This window comes from Sander lucioperca, chromosome 4 (assembly GCF_008315115.2).
Source record: "Sander lucioperca isolate FBNREF2018 chromosome 4, SLUC_FBN_1.2, whole genome shotgun sequence".
NCBI classification, from domain to species: Eukaryota; Metazoa; Chordata; class Actinopteri; order Perciformes; family Percidae; genus Sander; species Sander lucioperca.
Window position 1 is genome coordinate 30445795 of NC_050176.1, and position 12158 is coordinate 30457952.

The 12158-nt window shown below is 37.9% G+C and overlaps 2 protein-coding genes across 5 annotated transcripts; both read right to left on the minus strand.

Moving 5' to 3' along the window:
• Positions 1–208: 208 nt before the first annotated feature.
• odam (odontogenic, ameloblast associated) lies at positions 209–2856 on the minus strand. 2 transcript variants are annotated; one of them, XM_031277109.2, is made up of 10 exons: positions 2737–2856; positions 2563–2641; positions 2439–2474; positions 2286–2333; positions 1911–2156; positions 1765–1821; positions 1551–1673; positions 807–836; positions 597–680; positions 209–461 (listed from the first exon to the last, which is right to left on the minus strand). In XM_031277109.2, exons 2-10 carry the CDS (start codon positions 2626–2628, stop codon positions 426–428), a joined length of 726 nt encoding a protein of 241 aa, XP_031132969.1. In that variant the 5' UTR covers positions 2629–2641; positions 2737–2856; the 3' UTR covers positions 209–425. The 2 variants fall into 2 exon arrangements, with proteins under 2 accessions (XP_031132969.1, XP_031132968.1); XM_031277108.2 differs by having other exon boundaries at positions 807–839; positions 2737–2855.
• Positions 2857–7200: 4344 nt separating this feature from the next.
• Positions 7201–9836, minus strand: scpp9 (secretory calcium-binding phosphoprotein 9). Of its 3 annotated transcripts, none has more exons than XM_031276917.2 (10): positions 9762–9836; positions 9535–9594; positions 9407–9421; positions 9144–9300; positions 8977–9110; positions 8092–8166; positions 7930–7980; positions 7746–7811; positions 7616–7663; positions 7201–7464 (listed from the first exon to the last, which is right to left on the minus strand). In XM_031276917.2, the coding sequence occupies exons 2-10, from the start codon at positions 9577–9579 to the stop codon at positions 7399–7401; spliced, it is 657 nt and encodes a 218-aa protein (XP_031132777.1). In that variant the 5' UTR covers positions 9580–9594; positions 9762–9836; the 3' UTR covers positions 7201–7398. The 3 variants fall into 3 exon arrangements, with proteins under 3 accessions (XP_031132777.1, XP_031132776.1, XP_035856493.1); XM_031276916.2 differs by having other exon boundaries at positions 8977–9143; positions 9177–9300; positions 9762–9829; XM_036000600.1 differs by having other exon boundaries at positions 8977–9300; positions 9535–9596; positions 9762–9797.
• Positions 9837–12158: the final 2322 nt, after the last annotated feature.

Sequence of the window (12158 nt, forward strand, 5' to 3'; positions counted from 1 at the left end):
ACGAATGTTCTTATCTCACACTTACCTCAGAAAGAAACCAACAACTACACTGTACAACTACAAGTTTGATCAACCAACTTTAGAGACGATTATGGATTTCTCTTCTATGGTTTATTCTGAGAAATCACCCATGTAATTCATCATTTTCCTGTCAAAGCATAATTTCAGTGTACCACAATAAAACTCTTAAACAAATTACGTTGGCAAGGTTCTTTATTTGACATGCTCAGAGAGCAAGGAGCAGATTAGTGAAACAAGCAAGACAGTTTCAGTTTAATATAAAACATTTATATTATTTGAGTACAAATAAATTGCATTTGGAAGAATGGCACACTCCAGTACATTTTGCAGAAGAATGAGTGATGTGGCCGAACACAGAAATTCATGTTTGAATGATCGCCTTGTTGTTATTTCCCAGGTGACATCTAAGGCTCAAACAGGAAAGGGAAGTTGGACTGACCCTGGAGAAATGTTTAAAAACAAACAAAAAAACAATCACACCCTGCACAATAAATGACAATGAGGATTTTGTGTATGTGCATACACATTAATGTGCAAAAGCTTTAAAGGTTGAGTGTCATTGTATAAAATCATACCTCATCAACCCCTGGGCCAGATGCATCGCCACGAGGATCAGGAGGAATTGTAGGAGACTCTTTATGTGTTCCCAGTGGCCATGTCTGATGTAAATAGAAAGAACACAAAAACACAGCAATTAGACTGAACTGGTGCACTCTTGTCTCTTTCCTTGGTTTATTGGTGAAATTATAAAAAAATAAAGAGATCATGTACAGTAGTGTACTCACCCTCTCTGTTTGCACCTTAGGCTGAGAAGACTGCTACAATGGGAAGATATGCAGGAAAATTAGATTACAAAGTATATACATATATTAAGTATTTACCTACATATTTTATTTTAAATTCTAAATTTGACATTTTCTTGTTTTTCAAGCGGCCTCAGACACACAACCATGGACATTAACAGATGACAAAAAAATAAGATTGATCTCTGTTACAAGCATCATCTGCACAAAACTAACAAACTTATAAGCTGCAAAGGTATCATATAACAGTGCCAATATAGCAGTTGCTTAACACTTATTCAACACTGAAATGTGTCTGAGGTGACATGATTTCAGCATTGTGTGGTCAATATGGCAGACAGTCGACTTTGCTTCACAGTCACCGCACATGACTCAGCATCTGCAGCTATGTTATTATCATTAAGTCTTGTCTTTGTCATAATAGTCTGCTGCATCTGTTCTTACACTTAATTCAAGGTAGCAAAGGGAAGTTGATAGACACAATCGTCGCGATATTTTGAAATAATTTTAGCAGTAGCTCTGTTTATTCCTTTTTTTCTTTTTCATCTCAATATGTAGCCAGTATGCACTGAATATTTCTATGCTGATCTCTATTGGCAAATCTTCATTCAGCCAGTGTTTAAAAAAAGAAAGAATGAAATAACATGTTACGTTTGTTTTTGAGCAATAAACACAGAGAAATCGGGACTATCTTTTCTTTATTTCATGCCATCTTGCATGTCTCACCTGAAGAGGGAGCTGTGGTCTCTGTGTGGTTCTCTCCAGCTGTTGCTGACCGTTGTTGGGCTGCACCACCGCAGTGTTCCTCTGCTGGGGATAGCCGTAAGCAGGCACAAAGTAAGGAAAGCCCTGTGAATGATAGAATCAATTTAAATCTGCAGTGAGCACCTAAATGAAAATATTGAGGTTTGCACACAGGTCAATATGTTTTCCTTCATACCTGCTGTCTAGGAAGCTGAGGAAATGCATAGGACGGGTACTGGAAATGTGGAAACATCTAAAGGAAATTTAAAACCGTTATTATTTCTCCATATGACTGTGAGGAGCAGCAGCTAACTATCACTGTATCTCCATGCTTTGTTGTACCTGAAATGGGTTTTGGCCCTGCTGAGGAACATCTGGAGTGTTGGAGTCCTGTTGTGGTCCAAGTTGCTCTTGCTGGCCGTTGGGGATGAACATGGGCGTAAAATGGTTGCCCTGGTTGGGGAGAAACATCTGGGGCCCCTGGGGACCGAAGGGACCGGCCACTTGAGGGTTCAAGTTCACCACCGGTGGAGTGAACAGCACATCAGGCTGCTGCTGCAGTACATACTGAGGAAACATTGAAGATGCCTGGAGAAGAGGGATTTGGTTCAGTTTGCTTTTCCCTTTTGTAAACCTTTTTTAATCTGACAAAAGAATGTACCTAATATTAGTGCTGTAACTCAAGGTAATAAATGCATAGTAAAACGTTTCCAGTACCTGTGTTTGTCCAAGAGTTGCAAGAGTTAGTCCATTCAGTCTTAGGATCTGAACACACAAAATGGTTGTATTAAATGTGGTAATATTATTCCTGTGACAAGGGATTTTGACTTTGCAACCAACAAACATAAAGGTATTAACAGCTATATTTACCTCATTGCTGTTGCTTGCAATAATACCAATCTGCAACTGTAAAACACAAAAAACAACACTTTATCTCTGCTATTTTAGATGATGTGAGAAATATATGCTTTAGCAAGACAGAGCTCTAACTCACTGGAAGTGCAAAGCTTGTTTTGAATAAACAGATCAATAGAAAGGCAGTCTGCATATTCGTATTCATGATGTCCTGTAGTCTGTAAAACAAAAGGCATGTTTACAAAAAAGACTCCATAAATGCAAGATGTTTCATGCTTTCACTGAAACAACGTGCATTACAAAATCATCTTACCGTTTCTCTGGTTCTGCTTTCGCTCTCTGTGTGCCTGTCTCCTCACCTTGTCAATATCCCTTTTAACGTCTGTCCATGTGAGCTGTTATAGTCCACTGCCAACCCATCCAGACAATGTGTGGTCAGTGTGACAGACATTTCTCATGGCATCAGACTCAGACACTTACAACACAGGACAGGTAAGTATGTCATTAGGTCTAAGTCATGTCTCTAAACACCATGACATGGTCTGCGTCAAATCCACAATCCTCTTTCCAAATACATTACATAGCAGCCTTTTATTGACTGATTTGCTTTAACAGGCCAATGCTTTTCAGTTTAGGGGAAATGTTTACATAATGCATTCCTTATATGTTATGTAAGGTTTTTGTTACTGTACTTGACATTGTACTTGCACATAAATAGACATAACAGCTAAAAACAAGGACAACAAAGCTGAACAAGCATGAACATTGTATACTATGTACAGACATAAACATAACACAGACAGTGATGATATCTACATGTTAAAAAACAGTGTGTAAAGACTATAAAATTATATTATTTCCAGGTATAGTGATGTTTGTTGTTACAGGGTTATGTAAACTCAAGCTTCAACTTGTCCTATTTTTCTAAACCTGAAATGTGACCCTCAGGTCTTTTTTCACAGCAGATATTTTGACTTGTTGTAGCAGGAAAAGCACAAGTGTTACCAATAACATTAAAAAAAGGCTCCGTTCTAGTCAAGTGTCCCAGTAAGCCATGACAGTATGACAGTTATTTACACCTGTGCGTTACCTACTGTGACATGTTTGCCCTTATTGGCTGAGTTACCGCTCTGGAGAAAAAACCTAAATAAACTTTGTCTTTATTTTTTTACGTTTTTTTGCAGTTGTGGCAGTCCATCATTAGTGAAGTTGAATACGTTTTCTGACAGAAACAATATGTGGTGCAGGTACAAAATATAGGTTACTTGTAATTAAAGCAACACTATGTAACTTTTCCCGCTTCAGTCCCCCTACAGGTTGGAAGCGGAATTGTCCATTACACTGTATATGTATGGGCCAGAATGGGACTTTGGGGGGGTGGGGTCTGGGTGTTGTGCCCCAGCAAAATTTTGAGCATCAAATACTTCATTTCCTGCATTTTGATACACTTTTATGCACCAATTCACAGCTAAAATAAAGAAAACACATGACAATTCAAAATATGTGAAAAATATAATGGAAAGTATGTTGATGTGTGTCATTGCGCATTTTTAAGTGGGTATATGGAAATCCTGGAGCTTTCTTAGTGAGTATACTGCGTATACCTGCGTATCACGTAGACGACACCACTGTCTCTGTAGCACCTACAGTGGATATTTGTTTCTCAAAACTCTGGTTGAATATAGGCTACCTGACAGTACGTATTTGTGGTGCTGCAAAAACATGGCCAGAGGTGTGTATAGTGTGTGTCACATCCTGTTTGGTGGGTTGATTAAATGGTTTACTCTTCGTCCTAAAAGAAGACAGAAACATTTTGGAACCTACAGTCAATGGCTGGGACTGATTTCCTTCTCTGATGCATTTTAATGAGTTCAGGCACAGGCTTTTCACAATAAGAGAATCCTTTGTGAAACAGAAAAAACAAATGATTAAGGTGGGATTTAAACTCACAACCTTCAGACTGTGGAACAGTTACTCTTCAAAGTGAGCTATCAAGGTTCTGAAATATCTTAATACTTGACTTAAGGTTAACTTCACAGAGTCAGTTGACTTCTGTGCTAGATAAATGTAATAAACTATATTAAAGGGTTTTGAATGGTTATCAGTTATATCTTGGAAAGTGTTAAAGTTTTTTTGAAGGATTATCAGCACATTTAAGATGTTTTTTCATGGATTAATGTTTTTAATGGATTATCTGCATGTTTAAGAGGTTGAATGGGCAACAAAAGGAAATGACAAACTTTGTTTCTCTGCAGGTTGCTGAAGGTGTTTCTCAGCCTCAGAGATGGTCCTGCGGGGAGTGACGTTGACTGACACCCAGGAGATGCCGGTTCGTAAACCCCGCCTAAGCTAAGCCACACAATGGAGTGTTTTTGATGGATGGATGTGGTATCGTTTGTGGATTCCTACGTGATTTCAACTTGCAAATTTTCAACATCGATTTCAACTTGGGAACTTGCGAATTTCAAACATTAATTTAAACTTCCAACATCAATTTCAACTTGCGAATTTCCATCATTGATTTCAATTTGCGAACTTGCGAATTTAAAACATTGATTTCAACTTCCAACAACCATTTCAACTTGCGAATTTCCAACATCGATTTCGAGTTTCAGAATTTCTATTTTTAAAAAGTAATACATTTTTATCACTTTAAATTTGTTTTAGTCTGCAGGCTGTTCAGCGGAAATTATTAAAGTATTAAATAATTAAAAGTGTTAAACCCCTTAACATATACAGAATAATATCACATATGACTACACTTTGTGTCATGTAACCTTTAACACAGAAAGAGAAAAGATTAATATTAAAGAGACTCTCCTTTCCTGAGAAACTTTCCCAGAGGTCGTTTGTACAATTACAATCTATATTTACTTTATAGTGGCGCTGCCCTCTAGTGGCCGTAGTAGTTATGATAGGAGCAAACCAGGAAGTAAGGCCACCAACTGGCTGCACTAGTGTTCAGTTGTCTTAGTATGTTTTTAGCAGCATAAAATACAGTATACTGTATAAGTTACATCATTCTGATTCTAATCATTTTAAGATGAGGCCCTACCCCAAGGCAGTTAGAGCAATAGCCCCTCCAAAGGTCTGTGCCCGTCCCCATGTCAAAATGTCTTCCAGGAAGAAGAAAAAAGGCCTACATGTGACAGATTTTTCATGTTGCACCAGCACAGCTCACATCTTCATCAGCTGTTTACTGTAATTCCTCACCTGTTTCAATTGGTTATTTCAACTGCAGTGAGTTAAACCCAAAAACAGCTCTTCTTACTTTGGGCCTTGTTTAAAACCGGGATTTTGTCAGGTTTTATTCATCACACATATCAAACGATTCTATGCTATCCAGACAATGTGGTGTCATTTTGCTTTATTATGTATGGTTTTCCCCTGTTATAGAGGGCCAAGCCACCATGACCCATGTTACCATCCAGGGGGTCAGTGTACATTAACAATAAACTGGACCGGACTAAATACACTGAAGCCCTCTACAGGAAAGGCCAGAGGTGTCTGTCTATTTTCTGAGGAGGCTGAGGTCCTTCAACATCTGCTGGTCAATGCTAGGGATGTTTGATGAGTAAGTGGTGGCCAGTGCTATCCTGTTTGCTGTTGTTTGCTGGGTAAGACAATCAAGGGTAGCAGACACCAATAGACTCAACAATCTGATTTGCAAGGCCAGTGATGTTGTGGGGGTGGAGCTGGACTCTTGGACAATGTCTCCCATCCACTCCATGACCTGCTGGTCAAGCACACAAGTACATTCAGTGCCGAGATGCACCATAGAGCGCCACAGGAAGGCATTCCTGCCAGTGGCAATCAAACTTTTCAACTCCTCCTTCGGAGTGTCAGGCACTCTGAGTCATTGGACTGGCTCTTGGTGGACCTATTTCACCCCTGTCAGCAGCTATAACCACAATTTACTTATAATTTATATCTTCTACAACACTGACTTAACAGTACAATAATTGGGTGCAAGAGCTCTGCGATACTCTGGCAATAATAATGCATTTATACTGCATACCACATTTCATAGAACTAATATTCTTATTTATTTATAATATCCTTGCATTATAACACACATATTTGTTATTATTATTATTATTATTATAATTATTATTATTATTATTTTACAATGTGATTATATGTTGTAGGAAACATTTTTACATACTTATTTCTTTTTTCTATCTTTCTCAAAGTTTATAGACTTTTTTATGCTAGAATTGGAGAAACTGTGACCAATAAAGTAGTTGTGATTCTGATATACTTATAACCCTTAGGTGGCAGCAGAGAGCCACTATACATTGCATTGATGATCACAGTTTATTGGTGAGAATTGTGTGATTCAATACAACAGGATTAGCTGGGAGACTTCTAAATGAGGGCGCACATGTAAGTAGTTTTTTTGTAGATTATGGTGAACTTGTGTGTGTTGTAGCAGTGCTTTGCTATTGAGAACGAGGTAGCATGCTAGCGTTAGCATGCTAGCGTTAGCGTTAGCATGCTAACGCTACGAGCTAATGGTTGCGGTTAGTCTGCTCGTTTCGGCTTGTGACGTCACAAGCCGTGCCGATTTTGAACAGCTCACCCAGAGACTGAAGGCAGGACACATTCAGAAACCGTATCTCACTCTAAACAGCATGGATGGATTTTTTTCAAAGTTTGTATGTGTGTGGAAGCACCATAGACACAACATAACAACCCAAATCCAAGAAAAAGTGATTTTTTCATAATATGGGCACTTTAAAATTCAAAATAAGAGGGTTCCACGAAACAAACTCTCATTTAAAGTATGATTTATTTTATTGGTCAGTTAACATGTCACATCAATTGCTTTTTTAATAAGATTCATTCTAAAGTAAACATTTTAAAGTAACACATAACACACAAAGCTTCCATGGTCATTGGTGATAGACAAAATCATACAATTCAAGTTATGCTATCACTTTGACAATTCTTGTGTATTTGATTATGTGTCCTCTTAAACATCTTCATGATGTTCTTCTTTGTCACAGAGAGTTGTTGTCGTTTCAGTGGGAGCTGGAATCTGAGAGAATGAAGAGGGAACAGCAAGTGAATGAATTAGACATTACAGTAATAAAGACTTTGCAGCAAGACAAAAAAACACACTCATATCAGACAGTGATGATGTTATCCACATAGATCTGCTTCTTTGCTTGGGATTTACACAATCTTACCTGAGTATCCACAGTAGTCTTTAAGGTGTCCTGTTTCATAACCTGACGCTGGAGAGTCAAAGAACAACAATTAGCCATTGTAGCTTCCATTAGTATTCACATACAGTAATACAGTTTGCTTGGTTCCTACCCTAAATCTCATCAGTGGATCAGGCTGAAGAGGAAGCTGCTGTTGCACGGCACCGTCGATGATCCCCTAAACAAAGGCAGCAAGATTTAGTGATTCAAGCAATTTGTTAAATTTCTACAAATCATCATGCAATCTGTAATAAAAGTGTATTGTGGACTAAGAATCAGTGATATTGAGTGATTACCACCAGAGGCTGCTGAGGAGGATTCATTTGTGCCATTTGAGGGACTGGAAACTGCCAATAGACACAAAATACATACATTGATGCTTTTTGTGTGGTTCTCTAAAGCCTTAAACAATGTCAAATGATGTGTGTTAACACAATTACAGTATGTGCAACACTAACCCCATTGACTGCAGGGACGGCGTACACATTGGGAATGGGGGCCAGTGCAGCAAAAGCAGGAACTCTGGGAACAAACTGAGAGGAAGAGATATGCGATTGTTCATATCAGGGTTATTGTGGTTTAGTATTAAAAAAATGTGTTATATAAAAGATCAGATTTGATATTTTGCACTGTTGCATTGTTGTACAAACATATGATGTCATAAATCATATCATGCATTATCTGGCTTAACAGAAATCTGAATTCAGCTCATAATGCGTAAATTGGTGCCTAATGATAAAGTATTTTTTGTCTGCTAATGATGAAGACATCAGGCACCAACAAGCGAGACAACAGGAGAGCTCCATCTTGTGATGTGGTTAAAGTTCAAAGAAAACAACCAAATTCATTGTTATAACATGCACGTACTGCACATTGTTTTGGATTATAAATTCTCTTTTTTCACCACATGACATTTTTTTTATTTTTTTACAGGATTGATTTAACACCCAGTTTTAATCTTTGTGCACGGTTATAACCTACAATTATCATCAGACTTTTTGACTAGTTCCTGATTTGATCAGAATCAGAAAAGGTTTTATTGCCACAATAAGTACACTTATGTGGAATTTGCCTTGGTGAAAGGTGCATACATAAACAGACAAACAAACACATTAAACATGAATGTGAAATAAACAATACAGAAAAACAAATACATACATACAAAGTAACTGTTGCATAAGAAAAAAAAGAGGCTGAATGGGCTGAGTGCAAAGATATATTACAGTAATACGTTTAAATAAAACCTAAGACTCCAACTCTTCTTCATTAATCTTAAATTCTATCTTCTAATTTTTCTTTCCAGTTAAACTGATGTAATCAAAATGACAACCTGATAAACTCACCTGAGCAAACTGTGGCCCGTTGACACCTGCCCCACCACCAGCTGCCATGACTGGGTTCAGGCCTCCAGCCATTCTCCCAGGGTTCACTCCGTTTGCCATCCCTGCCATCAATGCTCCGTTCATACCAGTCATACCTGCCAGCATTCCTCCGTTCATACCGTTCATACCTGCCATCATTCCTCCATTCATACCGTTCATACCTGCCATCATTCCTCCATTCATAGCATTCATAGCATTCATAGCATTCATAGTATTCATAGTATTCATAGCGTTCATAGCATTCATGGTGTTCATAGCATTCATAGCTGCTATCATCCTCTGTTTCTGTGTGAAGAGTGAGAAAGAGTGTTTTTTTTATTTTTAACCATGATTTGATTTTGGATTATTGCACTGATCACGCATAGATTAGTAGAAATGTAATGTTTCTTACCTTGCCTGCATTGACCTGCAATAAGTATAGAGACCAGAAGTTACATGCACTGCTTTTTATGTAAGATAGATAGATAGATAGATAGATAGATAGATAGATAGATAGATAGATAGATAGATAGTACTCACATAGCAGATGGTTGCTACAAATGTTATGAGAAGAAGAAACTTCATTTTGCAGCCTGAAACCTGTAAAAACAAAGAGGCCAGAATAGATACATTTAACTCATAAAATCAAAATAGTTGTTGGTAATATATGCATGATATTACTTAGAACATGATTTCTGTATTTTCATACTGAATTACACATTAATTCTGATCACATTATTATAAAATCTCAATTGCACAATACATACCTCAGTTATTTTTGCTTTCAAATGTCATGTGCCAAGGTGGACTACAGTTGCTTTCTGAATTTAGAGCACCTTTTATCAGTCCCAGAGATTATTATGAGCCAATTAGAGTGGAGAACACTTGTTCATAAACTATATTTGTCACCTGTGTGTCATGGGAACCTGTGTGTTATATGACATGTTCTTTTTCTAAGGAAGATTTAAAGAGATGGAACCGTGAGCTGCCTATATTCAAAGACACTTAAAGACACTTAACCCTATTCAACCATCTAACATTGTTCTCGATAGCAGCTGAGCGACCACAAACAATAACAGAGTGATTCAGTGTCTTGGGAAGGGTTTCTGGAGGTTTCTGGAAGCTACTGACTAAAAACCAGCACAAACCATCTAAGTGTTGCGGGTTGTGGTCACAGGAGGCAAACAACTGACATCATCATCAAGTGCTTTTATAAAGAAACCATGAAAAACACTAGTGTACACTTAAATGTAATTAAAGATCTACCTAGCAAGCAGCACACTGTTTATGAGACGATAGTTGTGACTTCAGGAAAACAGCTATGCAAGAATGACATCTCAGCAAATGTTATAATGCAAAGTTAAAATACGTGCCCCAAGCATGTCTAGAGGGAGCCCTCACTGTAGTTTGTGTTTTATATTTGTCTCAGGCGGACTTTTACTCATACCAGTCCTAAAATAGCTTCTCATATTGCACAACAACTCAACAGACCCCAGACTGGCAGGATAAAAATCTGGGTGGGAAATTGTCCCTCTCTCATTACCACCACTGAGGTGCCCTTGAGCAAGGCCTTTAACCCCAGCTGCTCCAGTGGAGTTGCTCAGTGGCCAGCAGATCAGACTGTGGTTGTACTGGGCAACTTCCAGGTATGAATGTGTAACTGTGTGAATGTGACAGGTCATCGTTGCAAATGAGAAGGTGTTCTCAATCGACTTACCTGGATAAATAAAGGTTAAAAAAAAACACAAACAAAAAAACAGTGATGACCACAAAATTTCAGACCGCTTTTAATTTGTAAAAGCCTATAATGTTGCTGGTATGGTGGTGCCGATATTTATCTGTCAGGTTTCATCAGCTCATTTTCTTAAGATGTTTAGAGCCATTACAAGCATTTCCCAGTGTGGTTGGCTGGGTATGTTGTCACATACTGAGGCTGTCTGGGGATGTTTTTTTTTTTTTTTTTTTACTGCTGACTGAGCAGCCCACAGCAGACCAGGTAAACACCCGCTATAGAAGTCTGGTCTGGAGCTTTATACTAATTACACACTGTCATGCCGTTCAAATTAAGTAACATGTTCTTCCTGTTTGCAGTTTAATGTGGCGACAAATGGTATTTCCTAATGTGATTGTGTAAAATGTGTTTTTGTATGTATGGTTCATGGATTTATAGAGGATTTATTTCTCATTATGTCACAGCCTTTATAAACAAGAATCTGTTACCGTGATGTAAGTAATGTGTTTAGGATGTCTTTCATATTTAGAAACCCAAATCACCAAGTTGCAAGGAGTTGCAAGCAGTGTACTGTTAATAGAAATGTGTGCATATTTGTACCTCATACACAAAAATAACATCAGAGCCACACCCAGGAAGCTGGTTGATGTTGTACAGTGTTTTGCTCAAGTACACTTTGGCAGACACATTTTTGACTCCAGATGATGAGAATGTGTACATGTTTTGTATTGCTACTAGGGTTGGGTATCGTTTGGGTTTTTTTCTGATACCGGTGCTAAATTGATACTTTTAAAATGGTGCCGGTGCCTGAACCGGTGCCTGAACCGAAATATATATAATATATTTATAATGTATATAATAAAATATAAAAAAAGGAGCACAAAACGACAGTAAGGCCATATGGACAAAATTAAATGATTGATGTAATAACAATAACTTATAACAATAACTTATTTCACCAGTAAATTGCTGGTAAATGACAAAAACAAGCACAAGATGGGAAAAGGGTATTTTACAACAACTTAAAATGCACCACAAGGCTGGTGAGTTTCAAGTAAACGCACCGTCTGTGTGTTGGTGTTGTAATCCTCTACAGGAAAATACAGTCACACTTTACATCACTTAACGTAAACTGTCAGCATTTTAACCATTGTGTTTAATCCAGCTACTAGCTAATGGTAACGTAGCGTCCCGTGCAGCAATGCTTCTGAAAAAAAAAAAAGTTAGGCACCGAAATGAGGAACCGAAATTTTCATTCTTATTCGGTCTCGTTACTACCGTTTATGTCGGAACCAGTGCCCTATTGGCACCGCGTTTCGGTACCCAACCCAAATTGCTACATTGGAATAAAAACTCAACAAAGATTCAACAATTGACTTTCATAATTTATTGGTCATTAGTTATGCTTTATAACATTTAAGCATGAACAGCA

Bases quoted from the DNA above. Each gene is read 5' to 3' on its own strand.
- odam (XM_031277108.2), bottom strand. From the start codon at position 2,628: ATGAATACGAATATGCAGACTGCCTTTCTATTGATCTGTTTATTCAAA. The intron at 1,822-1,910 runs GTACAACAAAGC...AATTTCCTTTAG, and splicing joins AGGGCCAAAACCCATTTCAG to ATGTTTCCACATTTCCAGTA. The intron at 462-596 runs GTATGATTTTAT...ACATTTCTCCAG, and splicing joins CTGGCCCAGGGGTTGATGAG to GGTCAGTCCAACTTCCCTTT.
- scpp9 (XM_036000600.1), bottom strand. From the start codon at position 9,579: ATGAAGTTTCTTCTTCTCATAACATTTGTAGCAACCATCTGCTAT. The intron at 8,167-8,976 runs GTGAGTTTATCA...TCTTCCTCTCAG, and splicing joins ACGGGCCACAGTTTGCTCAG to TTTGTTCCCAGAGTTCCTGC. The intron at 7,981-8,091 runs GTTAGTGTTGCA...GTCTATTGGCAG, and splicing joins CCGTCCCTGCAGTCAATGGG to TTTCCAGTCCCTCAAATGGC.